Source organism: Onychostoma macrolepis, chromosome 19, assembly GCF_012432095.1.
Source record: "Onychostoma macrolepis isolate SWU-2019 chromosome 19, ASM1243209v1, whole genome shotgun sequence".
Classification (NCBI taxonomy): domain Eukaryota; kingdom Metazoa; phylum Chordata; class Actinopteri; order Cypriniformes; family Cyprinidae; genus Onychostoma; species Onychostoma macrolepis.
In genome coordinates, this window is record NC_081173.1 from 23496090 (window position 1) to 23523826 (window position 27737).

At 37.3% G+C, this 27737-nt stretch overlaps 1 protein-coding gene across 1 annotated transcript; it reads left to right on the forward strand.

Annotated features, from left to right (window-relative positions):
* Nucleotides 1-224: 224 nt before the first annotated feature.
* Nucleotides 225-25790, forward strand: chrna11 (cholinergic receptor, nicotinic, alpha 11). The gene is made up of 12 exons (XM_058752521.1): nucleotides 225-255; nucleotides 382-418; nucleotides 1607-1644; nucleotides 3245-3384; nucleotides 3769-3813; nucleotides 6465-6574; nucleotides 7518-7597; nucleotides 12591-12758; nucleotides 15138-15332; nucleotides 17496-17582; nucleotides 19130-19239; nucleotides 21843-25790. Exons 1-12 carry the CDS (start codon nucleotides 225-227, stop codon nucleotides 22626-22628), a joined length of 1827 nt encoding a protein of 608 aa, XP_058608504.1. The 3' UTR covers nucleotides 22629-25790.
* The last annotated feature ends 1947 nt before the right edge of the window (nucleotides 25791-27737 follow it).

Genomic DNA, 27737 nt, shown 5'->3' on the forward strand with positions numbered 1-27737 from the left:
GCTTTGTTGAATCAAATTAGAATTTCTTTTTTAAAATCATACTAACCTCAAACTTAACCTATAATATATTAAAATGATAAACCCCCCAAATCCAGCAATGCGTATACCTTTTGAAAAGAAAATCTTTTATATAACAAAAGTTTTTCTGCTGTGACAGATTTCACTTTTTCTGAAGATGATAGCCTCACCTTGAGAATTTGTGTGATTCTATAACACCACAAACGATGGAGAAGGAAAGTGGGACAAAGAGAGAGAGTAGGATTTAACTGAATGTGATTATTTTAGGTAGACGGGAAGATCAGTTTCCCCTTTCCCCTTTTATGTCCTTGATCTCCCTCTCTTTGTATTTCCAATCCCCCTTCATTCATCTGTCCTTCTTAGGGAATCTCAGAGATTTGGGTGGAGAGAAAGCTGACTTGTGAGTCTCAAATCAATCAGGTCTTTTTTTCCCCTTTTCTCTCACTTGCTGCGATTTGCCGACATCACGGGTAGTCTCTCTCTCTCTTTCTCTCACTCTCTCCCCCTCTCTCTCTTCCACATTTATTCTGTCCACTGCTTGCATCAAGCCAGCTCTTGCTTTCCTCTCCTCTCCTTCACTCCACCAGGATATTTCCTTCTCCTCTTTCCATATCCGAACATATTCCTGTTTTTTTCTGCCCTGCTTTTCCTTCATATCTCCTGGAATGTGGCACTCTTTGGCTTTCACTCTATGTGGGATCTCCGCTTTGATTCAGGGTAGGTTCCTCACTATGTGCACATGCATGTAAGTATATAAATCTGTGTGTGTATGAAACAGTTGTTTAGGAAAGAGAAGGAAACATTTTAAAAGAAAGCAGCATAAGATCTTGGGTTTTTATTTTATTATTATTATTATTTTTTGGTCCTCTCATATGTGCGCTCTGCAAACCTGTTTGCCTGTGGGCAACCTTGTGCCACCAGATGTTTCGTGTGTGTGTGTGTGTGTGTGTGTGTGTGTGTGTTTTACCACTGTTGCAGTCAAGAGAGAGAGAAAAATCAGATGGAATCGGAGGGAACGAGAGGCAGAATGAAACAAAATTGCTTTGCCATGAAGAATTAGAAGCTGCAATCATAAATTGCACCTTCTCTCCCCCTCCCGTCTCCGCTCTCTCTCTCTCTCTCTCTCTCTCTCTTGTTCATTCCTCTAAATCCATGAGTACATAGACTGCATGGAGGTGATGGAGGCACAGAATGCATTTGTAGATTCAGATCTCCGGTGTTGTAGTGGACATGTTGCTGCAGTGGAGTAGAAAGAGGGAGTGTGTGTGTGTGTGTTGCCATGGAAAGCCTCTCTCTATTTTCTCTTTCATTCTTTCCCTCTCTTCTCGCCTGTCTGTCATAAAGCAGAACTTTTATTTGGGTTGTCAGACTCACACCAGGCCATCTGGATTTGTTTCACGTACATTCTCTTAATATATAATTCTCTTTATAATTTTTAAAATTGTGTCACACCATAGAATATTCAGCGGCTTCATGTTTTCACAGTTGCAGAAAATGAAGCGTGTTGATGGAAATACTGAAAAAGTATTGGTTTCTGTTGATTTTACTATTTTTCTGTGTGTTTTTATGTTTTATTTTGTGTTTTCAGAGATTCCAGTAATGTGTGGAAAAATGGCAATAATAATTGTAAGATTTAGTCTTTATTCTGACTCTGATCTAGACTAATATTTTTGAAGCATTAACACTTCCTTTTACCACAAAGTATTCATGCACTTTTCAGAAAGGTGACTTGTAATTTTAATTTGTTAAAACACACCACAGAGAAATAAAAGAAATCAAACCAGTGATATCTTTACATTTTATACAATGTCCAGGGAGTTTTTGAATATGAAAATTAATTACATCTTTTTAAACACTAAAAATGTAACATTTTTCATGAAGGGCAGCTGCGTGTGAATGTTTGTATATAATTGTTTCTCATTAGAATATGAAACAGTCATGCAGTATGAACCTAATATTTCAGTGATTAAATATACAGTATTTATTTAAATATTAGATAAAATAACAAATATCAAAAAACAAATTGCCTTGAGGTCTATCAGACTTGAAACAGAATAATAACTGTAAAAAGCAGGTAGATATTTGCTTAATATCAGCACATTCTATGTTTAAATTACAACTTCCATTCTTCAGATATTTCTGTCAGCAGCTCTTATTATTTACTTGCCTCTACCGTAAGTTCAAGAAATGATTAATCAGAACCTGCAATAAAGCAATAAATACCTTCTCCTTTATGTGTTCAGGGTTGACCTTTCTGTTTTTTAATGAGCAAATCCATGTAAAATAATTCCCAGATAGAAGGTTATGGATATATCAGAGTCTGTGATCATTGATGAAAGAACATTTTAACTATTAAATGTAATTATCCTCAAATATAAATTATTGGTGAACACATGACACTTACACCCTCACTGTATTCACATTTGGTGTTTTGATTGAAGAGTGAGAGGTTCACAGATGTGTAAGTAGGCGGAGCATGTTCTTCTAATTCTGTCAATCACCACAAGGGTATACGCTGCTTACCTCACTCATGTAAACAATGGCAGCCCTCCACCTTTATTTCTATTGTCTTAATCTTAGTAACGATGTATTCCAGGTGGGTTTGGCTTATCTTGAGTCTCGTGCCCTTTAGGGAATGTCTTTGTACCTGAAAAACATTGCTTTTGCTAAACAACACAGAATGACCCTGAAGGATTTGTCATGTCAGTAATGCTACAAGCTCTATATTCTCGTTTCATTGCTGCTAGTGGTCACAGTCAGTTGAGAACGTCAGTGGGAATCTGATGATATTAAGCCTGTTGTTGTGGCTAAATTCAAGAGTGGGCCCATTCTTGCTTTTAAATATTACATTCATTGTCTTCCATTCAGACATATCGTTTCCACGCATGCCATGCACATACACACACTCTTCACGCAGCTTTTAAACCTCTTTTCTGGGGCTATTAGGCAGAAATAATTGAGTTTTTAAACTCTGGTCCTTCACAGATGTACATCTTAAGAATTTATGACAGCAAAATTTAAGGTAAAAGCTAATGACACTAATTAGCAATTGGCAAAGGTGGCATATATCTGAGACATACTTTATAGCCCACCTTACACCTCACCTCTATCTATCTATATGACTGTCTATCTGTTGTTTTATCATTCCATCTCGGCTCAGTGAATGAATGTCTTGTTTTGAAGTCTCTGTTTTGGGCTGTACAGTACATTCATGTCTTTCTGTCAGTGTCGGTGCAAGGTCCATACCAGCGGACCCTGTTGAAGAACCTCCTGAAGGATTATAACCGCATGGAAAGGCCTGTTGCAAATGACTCTCAACCTCTAACTGTCTTTCTGTCTATGAGCTTGATACAGATCATGGATGTGGTAAGTCACTCAAGATTTTTTGGCATCCTTAGTAACCATATTTTATTGACCCATTAAATTATTTACAATATACTTCTCAAATTCTCTGCATACTGCTCTCTGAGCCTGTCTGAAATTCGTGTTCCACGAATTTGTTTCATGATCTTATTTCCCCCTTCGGCTCACCTTGTTTTCTGTTGTCACCACCTATTAGCATATTGATGCTCTTTGTCCAAAATACTTTTTGAATTTGTCTAGAGCTGAAAATGGCAATCTGTTTCCAGCTTTCACTGGCTGACTTTTAATTTCACTCCCTAAGTTGTACTTACATTTGTCATTTTGTGACATTTATTTTTAAGCTCACAATTGATTTTGAATGCACTCTAACTTTTCTTACTTATACAGGATGAGAAAAATCAAGTACTTACCACCAATATCTGGCTAAACATGGTAAGCCACATCAGTTAGTAGTTTTGCTTAACTAAGTGACCGAATGATATATCAGTATATCTAGGACATCAGTTGTTCTGGGTTCAGTACAGATTTGTGGCATTTGTAGCATAATGTTGATTCCACTTGTTGTAAAGAAAATGAAGGACAATCTGGATTACAGTGAGGCACTTACAATGGAAGGAAACGGGGCCAATCCATAAATATTAAAATACTCACTTTATTAATAGCAAAGCCACAAAACTTTGTTGACATGACAATTTATAATTTAGACATCTTTAAAGCTCAAATAATACATTAATTTGAACAGATTTGATGTATTTTCTTTTATAAAATGGTGCATTTCACCAAAAATCTACCCCATTCACTTCCATTGTAAGTGCCTCACTGTAATTTGTCATTTGTAGGCAGTGGCGCCTCCAAGGGGGGCCGGGGGGGCCACGGCCACCCCATTGGCCCCCCCAAACAGAAAGAGTGGATTTTTTTTAGAATAATATTTTTTTTTATATATAAATTAACACGGACATTGACGAAACACTACATTAAAAATAAATATAATAAACTTGTATTATGTGTTCCGTAGAATTCGCTCTCAACCCCTCCCCCTCTTTACCTCAACGCAATCAACGCGGGAGAGGAAACTTACAAGTAAAACTTAATTAACTAGGAACTGATCTATTGCTGTTGCTCACATGTCGAACACTTTAAGTTTTTATTAGATTAATATTACTCTGGGCTCTACAGTGCGACCATTTCAGTTGCATTTGAGACTGAAAACTAGGCTACTGCGTGTGACTATGAAAAAAATATTTAGGAGAAACGTGAAACTGACCCAGTCAGCATATTTGAGTTTGCACTGAAGGAGCTTCAAAGGTTTCTAACATACTCACAACGTGTTTGGCTGCGTTGAGTAATGTAGCCTATCACTTACAGACGTATCCACTCATTATAACAAACAACGCGAAGACAGACTATAAATTAGAGATTCACTGTGCAGTGCTGATTATAATAGAGTTTTGTGAGATCGCAAACTAAGATGAGTGACAGCTTTGAATGATTATTAAGGGAGTTTGCAAATGTGATTGATTTAATACAACAGTTCATTAAACAAGAAGTTAATATTAATTTAAGTGACTTATATTTTCTGACTACAACAGTATTGCCTTATTTTGCTCTATTTCGTCAACGAAAATAGTTTCCGACAAAATAACAGCTGAGCCGCTGTGCATCTCCATTCAAACACAGCGGTGTTTTGTTTATGCATGAGCTGCGTTTTTAAGGAATCTAGTGTCAATAAAGACAGTCATGTGCTTCGTTCCTGAATGAATCAGCCGTTCAAACGAATCAAATAAATGAATGATTCAGTGATAAAATCAGTGACATGCCGCCACCTGCTGGCAGTTTTAGTTTAATTTTTAAAGTGTATTTCCTCTTATTTAAATCATTTAATATTTCTATATTCAAAGATTTATATTTAAAACATTAACCTCAACATGAATTTATGAATTTAATTGCACTCTCAGCCTTATTAAACGTTTGAAAATACACCTACAAGCCACTTGTGTGTTCTTCGGTGCCACCTCTGTACAAATGTATTCCTTAAATACTGATTTCATTTGATTGATAACTTATTCTTATTATACTTTTCATTCTGTTGTTTTAATTAGAAATGTTAAAAAGCTTATACATTTTTGAATTGATAAATAAAAGACGACATACTTTTAATAAAGTTAGAAAAATGCCATTATAAAGGTAAAAACAAAATTCCCTGTAAATCACTTTAAGGAGTCAAATATCACCTCGTAATGGGAAGGTTAATTTTTTATCAGAATTTTTAATTATTGATTAGAAGGTGCTCCTAAATTTTTGACCGTGCTCCTAAAAAGAAAAGTAAGCGTAGAGCCCTGTTACTCCATCAGTTGATCTGTAAATTGCAGATTTGGGCAACATTTAAAGTCACATATGTAGAACAGTTTTTGTTACTCAAATAGACGAGTAGTATTTTATTAATTTATGTCTGACAACAGAAACAGAAAATATTTAAATTAAGCACTGACAGCATATTTCCACAAAAATGTAGGGTTTATGATAAATAATCGAAATGAAGAGGAAAGCATTCAACATCCACCTTCTTCAGCAAAAGGTCTGTAAATTCTGAGAACATTTAGAGCTTAATTTACTGCAACAGTCAGTGTACCAATTGTTTTGATGAAGTGATGGGTTAAACATCTATGCTTCTTGTTTACTTTTACTCTCATTTGAAATGAATTTGCACTCCAAATAAATTTGAGGGTACTTGCAGTTGAATTGCAGAGCAACTTTTTTTCTATTTTGCTCTATACAGAATTTTTATATTTTGCTCTGTATAGTAATAGCCTACTGAACTTTATATGCTCCCAGAATGAATGGTAACACCAAAAATTATTGTCTGCCATTAGATTTAGGCATGCAACACTTTTTTGTATTGTGCCACCCTAACATTTTATACTGGCCCCTTTCGGCCACCTTATAAAAAAAATCCTGGAGGCGCCACTGTTTGTAGGTCATGAGTCAAAATATGAAATCTATTAAATCTGGCCTTATAAAGCATGCTAATTGAATACATGTACATGTGTTGAGACGGCTGACACAGTTCTTTATATATTCCTCAGCACTGGTATGATCATTATCTGCAGTGGAACCAATCTGAGTACCCAGGTGTCAAAAACCTTCGCTTCACCACAGACCAAGTGTGGACACCAGACATCCTGCTCTACAATAGGTATATAGGCATTTGTATTACTGAAACATGACATTTTTTTTTCCATTCATAGCATTATTCTCACTTTGTAAGGTGGTTTTGTTTTGCTTTTCTTTTGGGGATACATTTCCATCTTGCGTCTTGTATCTGAGTACCTATTTTCTCTTATAAATACCTATAAGTCACTTATAAATAAGTGTATATGGTACATCCTTCAACGAGATATGAAGCAATAGATCTGAAATCCAATAATTACAGTGATCATGCAGGCAGACACTTCAGAATAAGAAGAAAATCCTTCAGTGAAATGATATACTTTCAACCGCAACTTCAAAAATGGCTATCTGCGTGTGCTTGGGCAAAGAATCCTTGGGAACTGGAATCAGCAGACGTTAGTTTGTGCGCGTGTGATTGAGGATTGCGGTATTGGGGCCATAATTCAAAGTGTGGGGCTAAACAGAAGAGCAACTACAGATCAATGAACTGAAAATTTGGTCCTTGGGCAAAAGCAGATCGTTTAGTCGAAGAGCTGGTGTCCAAACAGCCTATTAACATCCTTCGCTGTAGACTCCCAGTTTTTTTTAATTCAGAGCTGATTCACTTGGGAGCTTGCTACTTAGTTGTACATTAAATTTAATCACGGCCTTAAGCTAATTTTTAAAAAGGACATTATTCATTCGGACCTTGTTATAACCTTATGAACCGCAGGAATCTTTTCTCATATTTAGCTTTCACTTTAAGTTAATCTGATGACTACCTAAATTTGCATCCAGATTTTGTCCTTATCACTGTCTCTGAATGTTAATCATGTCTTTGTCTTGAAAAAAATGATGTTGGAGCTGTGGCTTGGTATTTTTTAAATGTGAACATTCATGTTTGGTGCTCATTGTTTGAATCTGGCTTGTAATATTTCCTTATACCCAACATAAAATGTCTAATGTATGCACCCTTTCTCCATTTGCAGTGCAGATGACAAGTTTGACTCAACCTTCAAATCGAATATTGTAGTAAACTCCAGTGGCTACTGCAACTACCTGCCTCCAGGTCAGTGCGAACGCTTATGCTTAAGGTATATGGTACATATAATGATAAAAGTAATAGTATGCTGCGGTTCATAAACCAAAAACGCCAGTGGTATTCAAAGTAAAGCGTTAAGCTATGATTTCTGCATGGAAATAAACATAGGAAGGCAGCAGGAAAAGGTCACCTGTTTTATGGGAAGTGCAACAGTTGAAGCATACATATGAATGTTGTTGGTATAAATGCATTCATACAGATGAAAAGATGTATTTTTTTTTAAAGCCGTTTAAGTATTAAAGAGTTCTCTGCATACTGAATATGGAAATCAAAGAAGCCTCTTTCATGTATCATAGTAAATGATGGTTCATGGATCATCAATTTATAGATTTGTACATCAGAAACAGGGACGTTTATGGTGCAAAAGGAAATGGGAAGTTCATGAATTATGTTACAGCTACTTTATTTCCTCTGAGGGCAGTAGTGCTTAAGAATATGCATTGCAAATGCATATTGCATTTATTTTTGGAAAACTGAATGAGAACGGAAATCTCCCTTTGATGAAAATATATGCATTGTATGTTTAAACCAGGCTGAAGCAATGACATGGTTTCTCCGGTCTCATAGATTCACAGTTCATGTCTATGTAGAAAAACACCTCTTTTTCTATCTTTTACATGCGTATGCATATTCATACACAACAACGCGCACAGCACTAAAGCTGAAGTCTTTAAATAACCCTCAGAGTCACTGCAGATGCAAACAAACTCACATTTGCTATCACGAGCAGATCGTATTTGCAGCTCACGCTTATTTCATCGCAATTTAACGCTGCTTTTCTCTTTCTCGCATTAAAGTCATCCAGTCCCTCAGCAGCAAACAGAAATCAAATGCCTTTTTGAAGTCAAGTCAGGCAGAGAGACGAGGAGAGAAGAAAAGAAGGGAGGAAAAAGACAGACATAAATAGAGAGAAAATCTCACATCTTGTTTTCAGAAATATGTTTATTCATTTGTGGCTTGTGGGCGTGAACAGATTTTGGTAATCCAGCGATCTGGGCAGATGCCAGGGACACACACACACAGAAAAAAATAAAGCTTTGTTTATTTGCTGAAACTGTTTGTCCTGGCATCTGTGTCAGTCAGTGATGTTATGAGCACGGATAGATAAGATAAGAAGATACTTGCAGTGAAAGGTGTTACAACACCTATAAATATACCACATTTGTCTCATTTCATGAATTTAATTGATTGTCTCCAATGAGCAAATCATATAAATCATGTCCAGAGTGTATTTTGCAACAAAAAAAGTCTGTTTAATTATTTTTTTAGTATACATTATTTTCTCGACAAATAAGGACAAATATTTTTTTGTTTTTTATTTAAATCAACATAAATTAAAAGCTATAAACAACTACAACAATGTGTAATCATTGTGCAAAAAAAAAAAAAAAAAATTATATATATATAATTTATAATGTATTTGTTCAATTGTCATGCAATACAAATTATGCAAATAAATAAATGATAGGAAAAAAAACATGAAATAAAAATGATTAATAAAATCAAATAATGCATTTATAGGAAAGGCTTAATTTTCTTTCTATTTAAAATGGGACTGAAATGTGACCTGAATCTGTTATTGAAAGCTTTCATGATTCCTCAATACTCTGATTTAGAATGATATGTACATGATTGCTATAAGTGTGCAGTAGATCAGAGACTCATTTAGAAGTAATCTGCAATGAGCGGCTTGTGTTGACAGCAAACTTAATTTCAGAGTAGATTACCCTATTCTAATATTGACTCATCCGCATTTGCGGTGGCATTCCTGTTGGTACTGACAGGAGATGCCCTGTAGGGCAGGTGACTCATTTTTCTGACAGATTCAAGGCGAACTACAGTGCCTGCATGTGTTTGAATGAGGTACACAAAAACAGGGTGTGTATTTGGACCATTTTTGCTGTACAAAGACTGGTTTGATGAGGTTTTGGTTCTGAGTCTTTCTCATTTTGTTTATCTCAGAGAGTCCTCACAATGCAAACACTGTGTATATATATATACTACTGACAAAAAGGTGGTGGTGACCAATGAAGCACTTAAAACTACATGAATATTACATATATCAGCCGAGACATATGAAAACGTGATTAGCAGGTGTCTAAGCGCTCATAAGAGGTTTTTAGCATGCACCGGCTGCTTCACTCAGCGAGAGGTTTCTGCTCTTCCCTGCGTCATCTTATTCAATATTTTTCAGCATCTGTACTGCTTACCCCATGCCTCTCGTCTGAAGAATCCATTTAGCGGGAGTGGGTTTGCTAGCTCACTAGCCATTCTTATTGATTAGCTTTTAGGATTAGTCACCTGGTTCCCTGGAGTAGAAGCTGTCGGCATGAAGAAGAAAGGCAGCAAAAATCCAGGTCTGAGGTGCTTAGACTGAGCTGTGTTTAAGTCCGGTATTGATTTAGATTTAAACTGATTTGAAAAAGTCACCATTGTGCTCTTGAGTGTACTGTAAACTGCTCTGGATAAGATTTCTCTAAATGTCAAGATATCAGAGGAGGTTTTTTATATGCTAGAGGGGGTCCGGTTAGCAAAGACAAAAAAAGCAGGTCAGTTTGAGTAATTCTCAGTGGAATGATTTTTGTGATTGGGAAACCTTTGGAAATGCAAGACTGACTAATTTTTATAAGCGAGTCACACAATGACTCCCTCCACTTTGTATCACTGTCAGCGGCATATTTTAGTTTGTGCCTACGACAGTTTTTTCTAAAGTAAAAAAAAAATAGTACTGGCATTGGATCGTAGCCACATGGAAGACCCCCAGTTCCATAAGTAGGCTTAAATGTAATTAGTGCTCCTTTATAAGGCAAATTGTTCGTATACTTAGGGTTAGGGATTTAAGCAAAACCCTAAGTATTAGGCATATTTGGGCATATAAATAGGCACTGGATGTTGCTTGTTGAGAAGAGTTGTGATTTTTCTAAGTTAAATATTATTTATACCAGTCTGACAACAAAATATGCAAAAAGACCTCATTATACCTATTGAAGAAGCAACCATAAAAAGGGATGATAATATCATTGCAAATAGGTAGTTGATGTGAAATACTGATATGTCCCGTACTTTTAAAATGACAATTACAATTCAATCTGATATAATGAAATCATGGTGCAGCTGATTGGTTCTTTTTGTATCAGCAGCCAATGAGATTACAGCTCAACATTTGAAAAATACTTACGGTTGCTGCATGCTTCAGAAACCCTCCACCTTCCCCAGCTCCACCTGTATAGATATGCTACAGGGTGATTTATGTATGCTATGGGGGTTATTCATATATGTTATATGTGCAGCAGCAGTATTTCTTACATGCGGTGAAATGTATTGTCAGTAACAAGTCTCGGTATTTGCTCTGCTGCAGCAGCAGATATTCCGCCAAGACCAAACACATTAACAATGTCATGTACATTACCATGCCAATCCCTCTAAAAGTTGTCATGACAGAAATGATAATAATAATAATAATAATAATAATATTATATATATATATAATATGTCTATGATCAGGCCAAGCATTTTCAAAGTGTTTTTTTCTTTCTTCTTTTTTCCCCCCAAAACTGGGAATTGAGATCCTGGGACCATTTTCAGAAGACTTTCTGGTCTTCATCTGGACCATAGATTAAAGAGAATCTTCTGTCTCATATCAGAGGCGCAGCACAGAGGTGAATTATTTAGGAATCTTCTGAAGCAGTGTAGATAGGTTTGAAGAGATTTGCGGATGGGGTCAGTACAGCAGAACATTATGTATGACCTGAAAAATATCACTTTTTCTCGGAAAATCAATGTTTCACTTTTTGTAAGAAACCTTTTAGCTGTTGTATCCATTTTTTCCTCAGCTCTGGAAACACTACTTTTCAAAGTCTAAAATGTATTTTGCGTAGTCAAGGGAATGAACACCATGTTTTTTTCTCCTTTGAAATGCACTGAAATGCTTTGAGTTACTTATGCTCTCCTATCACTAGTGGTGTTTGCTACAGAAAACATCACTCTCACTTTGTTCATTTGAACAAACTCCTAAGCCTACTGTAACTTCACCCTCATCATGAATGATACATGTGCTTTTAGTTTGATAAGTGATTGAAACCAGGATGAGCTTTTTTCATGGCCATTAACAGAGCAACCACCGAAAACACCACAGAAACCAGATAGCAACTGTCTGACAGCCACTCAGAACACTTTTGAAATTTAAAAGTGTTGTGCTACAGCTTGCAGTTTGTCAGTTATTCTTCAATAATTCCATTCAAGCACAAGTACTGCTCACTTATACATCTGTGGCAATTTAGTCCTTGTGCATTTACTTAAAAATGTTTGCTATGTGAGAATCACTTATTCACAACAGACTGTAAAAGGTTCATGGTGTGCTTTTTGGGTAAATTTGCTGGATTGTTTAATCAGTGTTCAGAGGCAACATAAGCTTCCCTTTTCATACCTTTGTTCCATTTCCAGTGTGATTTCTTCAATAAATATGGAAGTATCTGATTAGAAAGCTCTTCAACCACTCTGTGGTATGAAACAAATTACTCTTATTACTGGTCCCATCCATCTGTCATAATTTTTCTTTTCAGTGTTCAAAATGGCTTATTTGCGAGCTGTTTGAAACAATAAACGAGTTTATCTGCCTAATTTGCGGTATTTAAACTTGAGTGACTCTATTTGGTTGCAGATATGACTCATCTAGCTGGTGTCTGTGTGTAATAATAATGAGAGTGTCAGCCTGGTTATCCGTACAGTGCATAAAGGTCTTTATGTAATGGTGTTTCCTAGGGCTCCCGCATTTCTGAATGTGTATCTTTTAACTGTCTGGTTTTACTCCAGTGAAAAGGTCAATTGGATTCAATTTGGCGTTGGCTGCTGCAATACGGCTCTGATGAAGAAGCACCGTGGCATTTCAAGGCAGTACATTCGTCAAGCAGTTAAAATCAGAATGAAAATGTTTTTCTCATATTTGTTCTCTTTATCCCAGGTATCTTCATGAGCACCTGTAACGTGGATGTACGCTGGTTTCCATTTGACATCCAGCAGTGCGAGCTTAAATTCGGCTCGTGGACGTTTGACGGATGGCTGCTGGATCTCCAGATGAATGAGGCTGATATCTCTGGCTACATGCCCAACGGAGAGTGGGATCTTGTGGGTGAGTGAGTAAAGACAACATCCCTTGTAAGCTTCTCACAACCAAGCGAACGTAACACCCACAGGCAGATTATGATGTGCGCTTTCTGTTGCTGTAGTAACTGCCAATGGCTTAGGCAGCGAGAGGTCAGTTTGGCAGATGCATAATGTTTAAAATGCATACTGCATATTTTTGATAAGCACAGATGTTGTAAGTACACCTTCAAAGCTTATAGGCCTCTTACCAGCTGTGTAGAACTGAAATTGCTTCAGAATCGGAAAAGAACATATCCAGCCCATATCTTGTTAAATTCATGTCCATTCATATTCATCCGATGAGCCTGTTAGTATTCAAATTAATGTAATTAAATTGAGTGGATAAGAGGACGCGGACTGGAAAAACATCTTGCACTGCACAATTCTGTCTCTTACTGACTCTCTTCTCATTTGCTTCATTGTGTAATTCGCTATTTTGCTGTGCACATCTGTAATATCACGCCAGTCACTCTCTTGAACTTTTCTTTAACATTTTTAGAAAGACCGCAACGGTTTACATTGTCTTGACAATACAGCCCTGTTGGAATTAAAACCAGCGGTTACACTTTATTTTAAGGTGTCCTTGTGTAATTATACATGAATATTAATTAACTACATGTACTTACGTTTATACTTTATTAGGGTTTGGCTTAGCGTTGCTTGCATGTAATTATGCATAAATTAATTGTTATTGTAATAGTAAGTACATGTAACATGTGTAACAAGGACACCTTCAAATAAAGTGTTACCAAACCATCTTATGGTTGTTGATTTTCTGTGTGGTCAGAATTGCTTATTTATGATCAATAATTGGTCCAAACTGGTTTAGGTACTTATTTCACTGGATTACAGCCATTATTGATCAATCTGTGACATGTTGAACAACCTGCTGATTATAGACTTGGTTATAACATCAAATCAGTTATATGAAAATCATAGGTTGGTTTCTTCACACCAAGAGTGAAATGAATAAGCCTCAGGCTGAAGAAAATGCCTCTGCACTTACTCCCAATTTCTGTCAACACGGGGACAGGAAATGTGTCAGTGAATAAATAGGAAAAAAAGTAACTTGCGAAAAAGTAACTCAGATATTTTCTTGTTCATTTAATTTAAAGTAATGCATTACTTTATTAGTTCCTTGAAAAATGTAATCTGATTATGTAACTTGCGTTACTTGTAATTGCGTAACCCCAACACTGAGTAATTACTCCTTGCTTAAATGTTAGTTAGTCATACTAGTTCATGTAAATGGTCCCTAATTAAATCTGGTAGGTGGCTAAAAAGCTGCTCAAGTTGGTTAACCATGCTTTAAAGCAGGGGTTCTCAAACTTTTGGTTAACCTAAAACATTTACTTGCAGTACCCAAGAGAATTACTAAATTACTATTTCAATAATCCAATGACAAATTTGCATGTTCACAGTAAAAAGAGGTTTATTTTGACTTTGTAGCTGGAATTTAAAGTGGAAACAAACCTCTTTTTAGTTGTGCTAGTGTCTCAGTCCATTAACTTTACACTACAAGTTACAATAATAATAATAATTATGTCTTAAATTCTTCACTTTCAAACAAGCCCTCAAGCTTTAAACATTTTAAATCATTGAGCTTTTATTTTGGTGGAATACTGCTGTAAACGTCTGTCCCAAACAAATGTAAATAAATGTGTAAATAAGTTAAATTATTAAAGATACCAAGCTGCTCTAAGATACTGAATACACTGGATCATATTGCAATTACCATGCAGCTATTTCTTTTAACTTAACATTTTGTATAATTAATTATTAGCTTTTCATCAACTTGTGAAACCCCTGCAGTTCCCTCATAAACCCCAGTTTAGTTAACTTTTTGGTTAGGTTATTTTGTTTCATCATGTTGTTCTAAAACATTCCTCTTCCGTAGAACATAAAAGGTGTATTTTTGAAGAATGTGCTTGCCATTGATTTTCATATAATGACACTGACTACAGAAAATGACACAAAATGCCTTTGGTTTTTCCGTGTCTTGTTACCAAACACAGATGTCAAACTTGATGCAGAATCTAATGGGAAAATATTTCAGTCTGTCTTTTACTTTTTTGAAAGGCTACCGAGGACACTATTAAAAAAAAAAACTTTGGAGATCTCTAATGATGTTCAGACAAAAGGATGATGCTCAGTCGCAGAGAAGAACTTGCTTCTGGCTGGCATCTGCTGATTAGGATGTTGTTTTTCTCTAGTAGATCAAAGGTGGAAGAGCAGCTTTGGCTGTTCGAGGACAACAGCATCTCTTTGAACATGAGACCAATCCACAGAAAAAACAAGTACACGTTTTTTTTATCCTTCCTTCATTATATACTCATTATTTTCCTCACATTCTGTGTCTAATCAGGTGTGCCGGGCACAAGAAACGAGCTGTACTATGACTGCTGTAAGGAACCCTACCCAGATGTGACATTTGTGGTGACCATCCGCAGACGGACGCTCTACTACGCCTTAAACCTTCTCATTCCCTGCGTCCTCCTTTCATCAATGACCTTACTTATCTTTCTACTGCCTGCCGACTCCGGAGAGAAGATTTCACTAGGTATTATGAAAGACAGACAGGGAAAGATAAATATATTGACAGCTTATGGAAGCAGGAAAAAGTGGAGATGGCATCAGATTTAAAGATCCTCTTTTTTTGGAGTTACATTATGTCTATGTTTTATAACTAAACATGACTGATTTGGAAGAAAGATGTTGTATATTTTTGCATATCTCAATTTCAGTGCCTAGGAAAAAATAATTCCACAGCCTCGCCAAGGTCTAGACACAAAACAGAGAGCAGGGACATGCAAAAGAAAATGTGTGGGTGCTCATTTCATAGATGGTGCCTGATTGTGTCATGTTGAATGAACTCTTGGTTTACATCAAGGGCTTGGCTTACATTACAGTTTTTCCACTCTCTGTCAAGAGACCTTTGCCATCAAAAGATGCAGACAGTTCAAAGAGGAACAAAAACAGTCACCAGAGACTGAATGGAAAGAATTTTAGATATGTCTGTCAGGAAATGTAAAGAGGCATGAACTCACAGTATATAAGTAGAGGAGAGCGAGAAGACAGAAGCTTAGCGCAACCAAAGAGAATGGAAAAGAGGCAGTTTCCTCAGTTCAAGAATGTGTATCACTGCAAGCACAGTGAAGGGAAGTGCTTTGCTGTTCGCTCATATGGGCAATTAATCTATTGATGTAATTAAAGCAGTGATGAGTCAATGTTTGTAAGAGAGAAAGAGAGAGAATGCATTGCACTTTCCAGGAACACGGCCTGCAATATTGAAACATCTTTGATAGATGTAGTATCAGAAACTAGCTTAGGATAGACCTCAAAAAAGTTCAAACGTAAATTTACGTTTTTCTAGGGATAACCTACCAAAATTGAGTATACTTTGAAAGTCTACACGTTCGACTGTACACATACACTAGCGTACGCATACAAAAATAAAAAAGCACATTTGGCGCTTTATTTTTTCTGTAAAATATAAAAGCTATTTCTATAATATAAAGTCATACAAGTTTGATGACTTTAATTTTTAAACTAAATTAATCAGTGTTTTTGAATGAATCGGATAAGTAGATGACTCAGTGATTCGCTTATTAAGACAGTAACTTGTTTTATGAATCACTCAGTGTTTTTGAATGAATCATTTGATTGAACAATTCAGTGACTCACTCATAAATCACTTGTTGCCACCTACTGAAAAATCCCCACCACTAATGCACAGGCTGTAATACAAAGTAATGCAAACAGTGAAAGGTCCAATAATTGTGTTCAATTAATCAGCATGTAACAAAATTAATTAATTTTAGATTTTAATGGTAGCCCTGATGTAAAGCCAAGAGTGGGTTTTTTTAATGAATTCAGTTAGTCTCATGTGGTGGAGTATTTGTGACAATAATTTTATTGAGTGTTCATTATGCCAAGATAGCACTTATAAATCTAAGCAAAAAAAAAACATATGTAAGAGGAAGGAGGCCGAGTGAGAGAGCGGAAGCAGATTTAAACAGCAGATAGAGATGGATGGATTGTGTGTGTGGGGGGAGAGAGGAGAGAGATGGATAGCAGCCGGAAAGGGAGGGAGATGACTTGAATTGAACTAAAGAGCAATTGAGGAAGAGAAATGGCCTGATGTAATTCACTTTATGTATCACTCCATCAAGCCTTGCACTGCCGTCCAATCAGATGCAATCAAATTCTGTCAAGATGAGTTACATCCAATAAGAAGCTGTGTTTGGGCATCTTATGTAGTGCCAATGTCGCACACAACTAGAGATGCTATATAACTATGCATTTATTTTAGTGGTCGACTGCTATTAGTTTTTCAATGGCAGATGCTAATATCTACACTGCGGGGCTGGAGATTTAATGCTAATGAATAGAAAAATAAATAACATGTATACATATTAAAGAATTATTATTTATAATATATATACTACCATTTGTAGACAAGACTTATAGTAATACAGAATATGATTTATAGTAATTTAAGCTAATTAGCTCAGATTAAATAAACTTTCATTTCATACAGTTTAATGAAGTCGAAAAGGTTTGAAAAAAGAAACTATACATATCTAAAAATGTCCAAATACTGACCGATTTATCGACCTGGAGCAGTCAACATTTAATATCTTGTTATATGTGTATAATTCATTATGCAAATACATGTATGTTTCATGCAGTCATTTCTTTTTTTTTTTATACCTATTCACAGGTATTACTGTGCTACTCTCATTAACAGTCTTCATGTTATTGGTGGCAGAAATCATGCCAGCAACCTCAGACTCCATCCCGCTAATAGGTAAAGCATGCATGTCTGTGTTTGTGAATATTTTAACATTTTAAGAGAATTGTTTATCCAAATTCGCTGCAAAAATGTACTCGCCCTCAGGCCATCCAAGATGTCCAAGATTTGGTTTCTTCAACAGAACAGATCTAGAGAAATTTATCATTACATCACTTTCTCACCAATGGATCCTCTGCAGTGAATGGGTGCCGTCAGAATGAGAGCTCAGACAGCTGATAAAAACATCACAATAACCCATAAGTAATCCACATGACTTCAGTCCATCAAATACCATCTTGTGTAGTGAAAAGTTGATTGTTTATGAGAAACAAATCCATTATGAAGACATTTGGCTTCCAGCTAAAATACAAGTAATATTCTCCAGAGAAAGGTTGTCTCATGCGAATCTGGAGAGAAATATGCGCAAGCATCGTTTACAAGCATATATCAGTGGATTTTGATGTTAGAGGACAACAGCGGATGAACTTTTTAACTGAAGGAAATGTTGTTATCGATCATGGACTTGTATTTTAAGCAGAAGTGGTGGTTTAAAGTTAAAATTTCTTAATGATGGATTTGTTTCTTACAAACACACAGCTTTTCACTTCACAAGATGTTAATTGATGGACTGGAGTGGTGTGGATTACTTGTGGATTATTGTGATGTTTTTATTCTGACGGCACCCATTCACTGCAGAGGATCAATTTAGTAAACTAGTGACGTAATGCTAAATTTCTCCAAATCTGTTCTCATTAAGTAACAAACTTATTTGCATCTTGGATGACCTGAGGGTGAGCAAATTTTCAATTTTTGGGTGAACTATTCCTATAGTATGTTTCATAAAGTATGTTTCAGTTTTTCAGCATCTATCCCTCTTAGTTCTTTTGCAAATGACAACACAGGGCTCTTTAAATATATTAAGAGTCTTCATTCAAGCCTTTGATCTTATTGTTAATGATATGTAAAATTTGGTGCATAAGAATGTATATTTTACGTGTGCTGAGATGCACACATTGCAGCACTGAAGAATAAACTGATCACCATTCTGTATCACGGCCAAAAGCCCTGGTCTTGGCAACCATACGCTTGGCTTCTCATGGTAATTTGCAACATGAATCGCAAAAGACCGCTAACTGGAAATGAAGAGCAGGTCAGGAGAGAGAAGAAGCAGGAGAGAAAAAAAAATGAAACCGACCTAGAGATGATCCTCCAGAAAAAAACGATCCGCCCCACACTCTCTTTTCCCACCCTCTGGTTTATAGGCCCTCAGAAGCCGCAAAGATGTAATCTGCAGAAATGCGTTTGCTGGAAGAGTGTTCACCCACAGCGCTTTGTCTCTCCTGTCTGCTTCCCCCTCTCCTTTATGATTGAGTTTTTATGGTTCGCTCATCTGTTCCTCATTCTGCCTTTCTTCCCTGCGTCACTCTTTTATAATCAATGCCCCTTTTTGTTACATTTGCCCTGGTTTTCACTAGCATGACTGGATGATAAAAGGCTATTCTGCTAAGAGAGTAATAAATGAAAGGTTTATGCATGCCTTTCTCTCTTTGTTTCTCTCTCAGGACAGTATTTTGCCAGTATAATGATCATTGTTGGAATGTCAGTTATTGCGACGGTGGTTGTGCTCCAATATCACCATCATGACCCCAACGGAGGGACCATGCCCAAATGGGTACGTCTGTTCACACACAAACACATACACAATCAATGCCCTCATCCGTAAATGCAAGCAGCAATGTTTCTCATGTCAGTTGCATTGAAAGCAGTAATTCAATGATAATAGAGATAAAGCCAACAGAAGGGGAGTAAATGAGTAAATAGGATGCAGATGGATATAGATCTGTGATCTGTCGGCGCTGATGAATGAGTGTATTTGAGCGTTCTGCAAGCCAATTAGCAGCTCAGCTGATGTGCCCCGGTCCTGCTGATCGAACCCCATTCACTTACAAAGCCAAATGCAACAACAAGAGAAAGCTGACAGGTGTATTTACTCAATGAGACTAACATCAATTCTGCATCACAACTGGATTTACGTGCTTCTGTTCAAATGTTTGGTAAGCTTTTTTTAAAAATGTTTTGAAAGATCTCTTTTATGCCCACCAGGGCTGCATACATTGCGTATTACAATTTAAAACAATTGTTTTCTATCTGACCATAATTCAAAATGTAGCTATTTATTTACTGCGATTTAAAAAGTTGAATTTTCAGCAGCCATTACTCCAGTTTTCAGTGTCACATGATGCCTCAGAAATCATTTTAATATTCTGATTTGGTGCTTAAGAAACATTTCTTACATTGAAAATGTTTTAATGTTGAAAACAGCTGTGCTGCTTTATATTTTTGTAAAAAGCATGATGCATTTTTTTCAGGATTCCTTGAGCAGAAATATGAACAGCATTTATTTGAAATAGGAATCTTTTGTAACATTCATGTATTTACTGTCGCTTTTGATGAATTGAAAGCATATTTGCTAATTAAAAGTATTGTTTCAATGGTAGTGTATGTGTTAGGGTGGCCGCAAAAAGGCTCAAATCTCAATGATTTTCTGGCCCTTAGACATGACTTCTGTCTTCCTTAAATGTAAGTCAATGGAATTTTTTAGACAAACATTGTGTGCCTCACGGCTCATAAAAGTAGTAGCACATCTCAGCTGCACAATTTGAGGATTAATACTGAAGGTTAGAGGTTTACTTAATCTCTAAATCAAAGTATGAGCAATAATAATAGTGACACAGTTGCCAGAGCACAACGTCATAGGATCCTATCCTGGGATCAGCTTTTAGCAACATTCACACCAAATGCACGACGTGTAGTTATTGAAAATGTCCGCCAGAGCCACGGCTCAAAGGAGTTGAAAAAGAAAACCCCCTTTATCTGAACAACTGGGAAAAAGCAATGCTTATGTAACAGCAACGGTAGTTATCTTACAATCTAAAGAGCTAAAAAGAGATACAGTTCAGAAGAAGATGCTAAAAGGTGGATACTGATCAGGGAAAGATGTTGTTGTGATGCTTGTCAAACCCTCAAGGGCAAACACACACCTCAACTGTCTAGAGTGTCTTAGTAATGCCTGTTTTGTCATTATATATATTCTGCAAAGTTTCTGATAATGCACTAGTTGCATTGCTTTTGTTTACGATAGCCAAACATGCATTGGCTTGCATTGAGTGATCTTTTAATACACCAAAAAGTGTGAAGATGCCAAAAAAGGACCTAGTTGCTTAAACTGCAGTTTTTCTGTGGATGAAAGCATTGCCAACCCCACTAGTCGTACATTTTGCCATGCTTTATGCCTCTCCTTGGCCAGGACTCGGCAGTGCAACTGAATAATTCTAGCTTGTCACCTCTTTATCTCTCTCTGCGTCATAGTCCTTGCTGTCATATGTTGCTGTTTTACAATTCCTTTCCTTCCAAAACTTTTCCCCTCTTGACTCAGCAGATGCTAGCTGAAAAAGGTTTGCATGGATTATTTTGCTTTATTTGTTGTTCAGACAGTGCTGTATAACCTTTTGTTTATACTGTACGTGTAGAGCATATGTAGTACATAGTTCAAAATGGCTTGACACACTGCTGTGAAATGCATTTTCCTCTTACATAAATACATAAAATTATCAGCTTGCGCATTGGATTTTACTTTTAAAACTGAATCAAATTTTACCCATATCCTGCTTTCTCAGTAGACAACATTAGCTTTGAATATTAAAAGTTGGTACCATAGGATTGGAGATTTATACAAAGATAATATTCTTAACTTGAAGGAAAAGTATGGTATCTCCAAATATCTCCAATTACATAGTTTTATTAATTCAGTTTTGAATAAATCATCCTTACAGTATTCACAAGTAGCAACACTGGAATGGGTAGCAGTGAGAAACCCATATAGTTCAAGACAGATGACTTTTATTTATCATACGTTTTGATTATAAAAGAGTAACTTGGAGTGAGGATTTACTGTATAAATAAGTCCAATGTACCTTTTTATATAAAATATGTGGATTTTAAATTTTTTTTTTCATTTATAAATAACCAAGACTTTCTGTCAGAATAGAAAGGCACTATTATTTTTATTCATTGTCTTTTTCTGCGCAAATTAAAAAGTTACTATTTAAATTTACTAATTTAATATATACAGTATACAGTACATTTTATCACTCAATGTTAAAAATTTGACACAATATACAAAATAAAAACAAACATAAAAAAAAATTTAACTTGTAAAGTATTTCTACACTACAGGAGAAACACCTTTCTCCCTGTTCATCTGCCTTCTCTTAGGTTCAGCTAGTCCTACTCCAGTGGGTGGCCTGGTTTTTGCGTATGAAGCGTCCTGGTGAGAGTGAAGACCCTGAGCGCCCTCCTTGTGCCCCTCACTTAAGACGTTGCTCTTCAGGTTCCCAGAGCGGCAGCCTCCCAAACGCACCTGGCTCCACCTCTGCAGACCTCCACCACCACCACCACGTGTCCTCTACACTACACCCGCTTCATCCCCAAAGCCTCCTTCAAGCCGCCGCAGCCGCCGGCCACACCCACCATCTTCACAACCAGACCAACAGTGCCAACAACAATGGCAACCTTCTCTACATCGGGTTCTCCAGTCTCGACGAAGCTTCGCCACCATCATTGCTCGCAGAATCTGTGCAAAGAAACAGCATGTTGGGTGTCTCGCGTCCTGCGGTGGTTTCGCCTCCAGCGGTAGGCTCCAGTCCGCCACCTCACCTGCCCTCACAGTTCTGCAGCCCTCCGCCGCCTCCCACTCCCAATCTGGAGGCCACGGGTTGTCCGAGCACAGTGTCCGGTGGCGGCGGAGGCTGTTCTTGCTCGGGGACCAGCGGCGGAGGAGACCCACAGCTTCAGGCTATTTTAGAAGAGGTGCGATACGTTGCTGATAGGTTCCGCGGACAGGATGAGAACGACAGCGTGGCCGAACAGTGGAAGTTTGCTGCAGCCGTAATAGACCGACTTTGTCTGGTGGCATTCAGCGTTTTCAACATCATCTGCACCATCTCCATTCTTATGTCAGCACCTAACTTTGTGGAGGCAGTTTCCAAGGACTTCATCTGATTGCTTTGTTGGAAAAGAACGTTCATTCGGGAAACTTGGGTTTGACCGTAAATGGAGAATATTCATCTCCCTAAAACAGTGACTTAGCTTTTTTTCCAAGACTGTGTTTGGAATAATGCAGAATCTTGAGGTCTGGATCGAGAACGCTTCTGATTGGACATTTGAGGCTCGCTCAGACATCTAAAACTGAACTATGGTGGTGGAACGCTAAAGACCTTCACTGCAAGGTGTCTGTAAATGACGAAGGGGTTGGTTCGCTATATGGTAAAATGTTTGGCTATGGAATGAATGAAAACCTAAACATAAAAAGTGAAACACTGATTACTGACCTTCTAACTGTGTCGAACGCCTCATAACCCGACATGAACCTCTGAGGAACGGCCAGTAAAGTGTTAATCAAACTTGTGTGACATTGTACATCTTACATCTAGCACAGTGCAAAACTTCTCTAAGATGTCAAAATCTATTTTGGTAACGTTCATCAATGGGAAGATGAAGATAGAGGGAGGGAAGAGCAGAAGAGACAGAGAGAAATATTGATAATAGTGGCAGACGTGAGGTGAATGGCTCATATGAACCCAGATCAAAAAATCTCATCTTAAAAAAATGAAAAAGGCACTTGTTTCAAGGACAGATAGGAGAGTTGGACAACTGCTAGCGGGTTTGAGTAGTTCAGATAATGGAGAGATACAGAAGAAGTGAAAGATGGAAGACCCCTCTGACGTGGACAGAGATGTAGACCGATGGAGAGATTAGGGCCTCACAAGACGACGAGGCAAGAGCAGAACAAGGGTAATGAAAGACAAAATGAGACAGAGTGTATTAGAGAAAGAGACACAGTCAGCGCAAAACGAGAGAAGGATGGGCTGAAGAAGTGGTTCAGACAAGTGGATAAGAAAATGAAAGAGTGATAGGGGAATTAGAGAGAGATGGTCAGAAACAGACGGAGAAGGCGGTTGGGGGGTAAGTGAGACTCAGCAACATTTACTGGCAAGAGGAAAAATGGCTTCGCAGCTTGAGAGAAATAGCGCATCATGCCCCCAAAAAGCCAAACAGTGAGTGCATCCGTCACAAAACAGATGAGGAGAGAAAAACATACTGCGGAAGGGAAGTGGGAGAGAATGTGGGAAGAAAGACTAATAATCCCCTGAGACATACTGGAGAAATGGCACAAAGACAGTGGAGACATGCGTAGAATCTACTTTCCTCACTTCCATCATCTCTGTGAAATGACAGACAGTGAGAGGTGTTCAGAGATGATCCTATGAATATCTAAGTAGGAGCAGAGCCACAACCACAGCAACTGTGCCCTGATTCTCTACTGTCACTTAAAAAAAAAAACGGGTATTTGAGGAAAATTCTTGCTCTGTTTTTCCCACTTACAGAAACAGTGTCCTACAAATGTTTGGAAACGCCTTGGGTAAAGTGGGGTTTTGCACAATATCAGCATAAATCCTTACCATTTTGTGATGATTTTGCATTGATAAGAGACTACACAAACCTTTTCGTGAATAAAATATTAACGTATCCAGAACATACGCAAGCTGCTGTAACCTATTTTGTGATAGGTCTGTTAATCAATCCTTAAAGCTCTAAAAGTGTGCTGACCCAATAATCTTCAAAAAAGAAACCTAGGCCAGTTAAATCCAGTAAAAAGCATTAAAATCTAACTCTGGTGAGTATTTATTTGCATCATGAAAGAAAATCACTTTTATTGATCTTCAGTAATAATTGCAAGTTACTTTAATGCTTCCATTCTAAGAAATGATTTGAGAAGGATTTGTGCTGACATTGTTCAAAGCCAACTGGGGGCTGTTTTCGCATCCATTGTTCGGCTTGTCCATAGTTTTCTATGTAAACATGGACTCGAAGGATGTTTCACTGCTGCGTTTGCGTCTCACATCTTTTGCGCCGTCTTTCGCATGAACGGTTCTAGCGGTCCTTTTTCTACTACCCTGCATCTCATGAACGAATTCTGTGTTATCTTAGTAATATCTGTGATATCTTAGGATGTTTTCAAACTTTTGTAGGGCACTGCACAACCAATGAACATTAAGCAAAATATTACCATTTCAGTTGGCTTGTCAATAATTCTTGACATTTAAAGCTATTGAGTGTAATTTGAAAAAAAAACAAACAAACATTGTTTCCAAACAGGTTTCCTGAACATTACCCCGATCTGCCATTGTTTGGGCAAACAAGTAGTCAACCACAAATCCATATCATTAAACCAGTCTTGCTATTTGAGGGGCTCAGGAAATTATTTAAAATCAGTGCACTTTGTGACCATATTGGTATCAGCTATTTCCAGTCATGCAAGTACAGCTCTATACTAAATGGGGAACAAGCAAAATCTCCTAAACCATTGGTCAGTGTTATGATGTCTGGTATCATAAATTGTACTTCTGATAAAATCATGCAAAATATGTATTGTTCAGATTCACAGGTCCATATTCATGAGTAATCAAACAGGAGATGCCTCTAAAAACTTGACTGGCTGTTATTGATCATTACGATCATTCCTGTTCATTGGAAAGCAATGTAAGCTGAGGTACATCTTCAGGGAAACCTGTTTTTGCAGTTGGGTTTGTTGATGCTAGTGGCATAGAAATGATTTCACTGAACAAGTTGTAAATAACCTGGGTTGTTTCTTTGAAGGTTGAGTGGCTCTAGTTGAGTTTGATAGAAAACAAGGCTATTGTGTTGTTGAATTTAATTCTTGTTATGTGACTTACTGGACCTGGCACTTCACAGAAAACAGAAATAGAGTTGCAGATGAACAATTCACAGTGATGGTCTTCAGAGGAATGACTGAAGAGTATTGTGGTTTCACACTAAATGGATTGTATACTGTTTCAAATCTGCCTTTAGACTCATCTTTCAGGTGAATTTTTATGATAAACCAGATGGAAAACTTTTTTTCTGCGAAACATTTCTGGTGACAGCACATATTGCAAGTACTACTTTATTGCTACCGTCATTATAGCAATTAGTGGTTGTTCCGGTATTAATTAAAGTTCATCCAAAAAGGTACACGCTGCCAAAAGATTGCTGCTGCTCGCTGTGCTCTTATGAAATGCCAGCCATCTCGTCTTAATGGGGGACCAAGCAAATTACTTTCAAATTTCTCTCTCTCTCTCTCTCTCTCTCTCAGATGCAGACACAAACCATTTCCCATCTTTGAATAAAGTATTCTTTTCTAATATGTAGTCTGTGCTTCGTCATTTCATGGCTGGCTGTAGCTTAAATAAGGAAAATGATAGAGCTGAAAATTAGAGCGGGAAATGTGTGACATTGCTGATGCAGAATGAGAGACGATTAGGGCTGTGCCTGTTATTTTGAAATAAATGTAATTTTTAATTTCATATATCGTATCGTGAGTTACGTGAGCTACTAGAGCAGACAAATAGGAAATCTAGATCTCTAAACTGACAGAGATGAGGAAATGCTGACGTGTGGCCCTGGCTGGACAGGGTTTTAATTGATCACTCGTTCATGAAGGAAGGATGCAGGGATGGAGCGAGGGAGGGGGGAAAAGTTAATGGTGGGGAGAGAGGGCAGTGGATTTACAAGGGAAAGCACTCACGCATCGCGTACACCGCCCCCAAAACTGCCTGAACTGCCAAAACACTACAAACAAAATGTTACAAACTACAATGACCTGTACTTCAAAAAGAGATAATTAGATTCTGATGTAATTATATTAAAATCAAGGCCAATTGAATTTCAGGCTAAAACAGGATATTTTAAAGAGAAAAATGGCTAGATGTTATATGGAAGGATGTATTAAGGAAGTAAATGGGCTCAAATTTGATTTCATATTTCTTTGATAAAATGTATTTATAAATTAAATAAACATTTATGAATTAAGATCAAAGTGTGGATGAATCTGTAAATTAATCAATGTAAAGGTTGCTATCAAAATAGCAATTTTTACTAAAACCAGGTATGTGACAGGAGTAAATTAAGTTTCTACGATTATGATTTGAGCTGTTAAACTACATAAACTTTCAATTTCTGTTTTGTTACAGTAGTTTCAAACCAAAATGCGGATGATTTGAGACCATTTTTAGAATGCTGGGCCAAAAATGTCATTTTAGAAAAGTAAATGTCCATTGCAATTTTGACAACATTATGATGATACATCACCACAGAGTTGAGCGTTTAAGAAATTCTATATAGCTCAATTTCCTGTCCCAACATGCACTATGGCTCTCAGTCAGTGCATCAATGAATAAAGATTGCGTGTGTCTGCCATTACTGCAGCAGCCATGGCTCGTCTGCCAGAGTAATTCACTCGCCTCTCTCCGTGAATGTGCTGTGCTGGCACATTGACTTGTCCAGATTTACCGTGCTCACTCAGATGGAGAAAAAGAGGATATAGGGGAATAAGAGTGGGTGTGTGTGGCAAATAAAGGTGATGGCACACATGTTTTTGCAGAGATATGCCAGAGATGATGATTGTGTGTATGAGCCGGAGAAGGACAAAGCTAGTCTTGTGTGAAGGTAAAACTATTGTGGATTTCAGCATGAATGACGACACTGTGGTTATTGGATTGATAGATTGGCTTCTCGGTGTGTGTGAAATATAAAGAGTTGAATGTAACTGTAAAGATCTATATGATTTATAACTATATAACTGTGTGTACTGCAAGTGGGAACGAGGGCTCAAAATGATGCGACAAAGTGTGAAATTAAATCCTTAATGAGCCTTAAATGCATGAAGTCAGTTTAAAATCAGATAAATTTGTCTTTATCAGGTAAGACGGTAACAGGGTGGAAGCATGTTGATAACAAGCAATCTGCTCTCAAGAAAAGCAGCAATGTTTGAAGATGCATGAATATTTACTCTCTAAATTTGTTAATTGTCTGTTCTTTTTTCAGTGTCATTCATTGTCCCTCTTAAAGACACTGACACACAAACACATATCGGCTGATCTCTGAATGGCTCCTTCAGTGACGGCGTCCACAATATTGCTGGCGTGCAGCCGACGATCAATGGCTTTTAATTAACGGGGTAAGATGGGCACGGTCGATAATAATGACAAGGGAGAGGGAGAGAGAGTGATTGAGAGAAAGGGATGGGGCTGTTTAGGGAAAAATAAAACA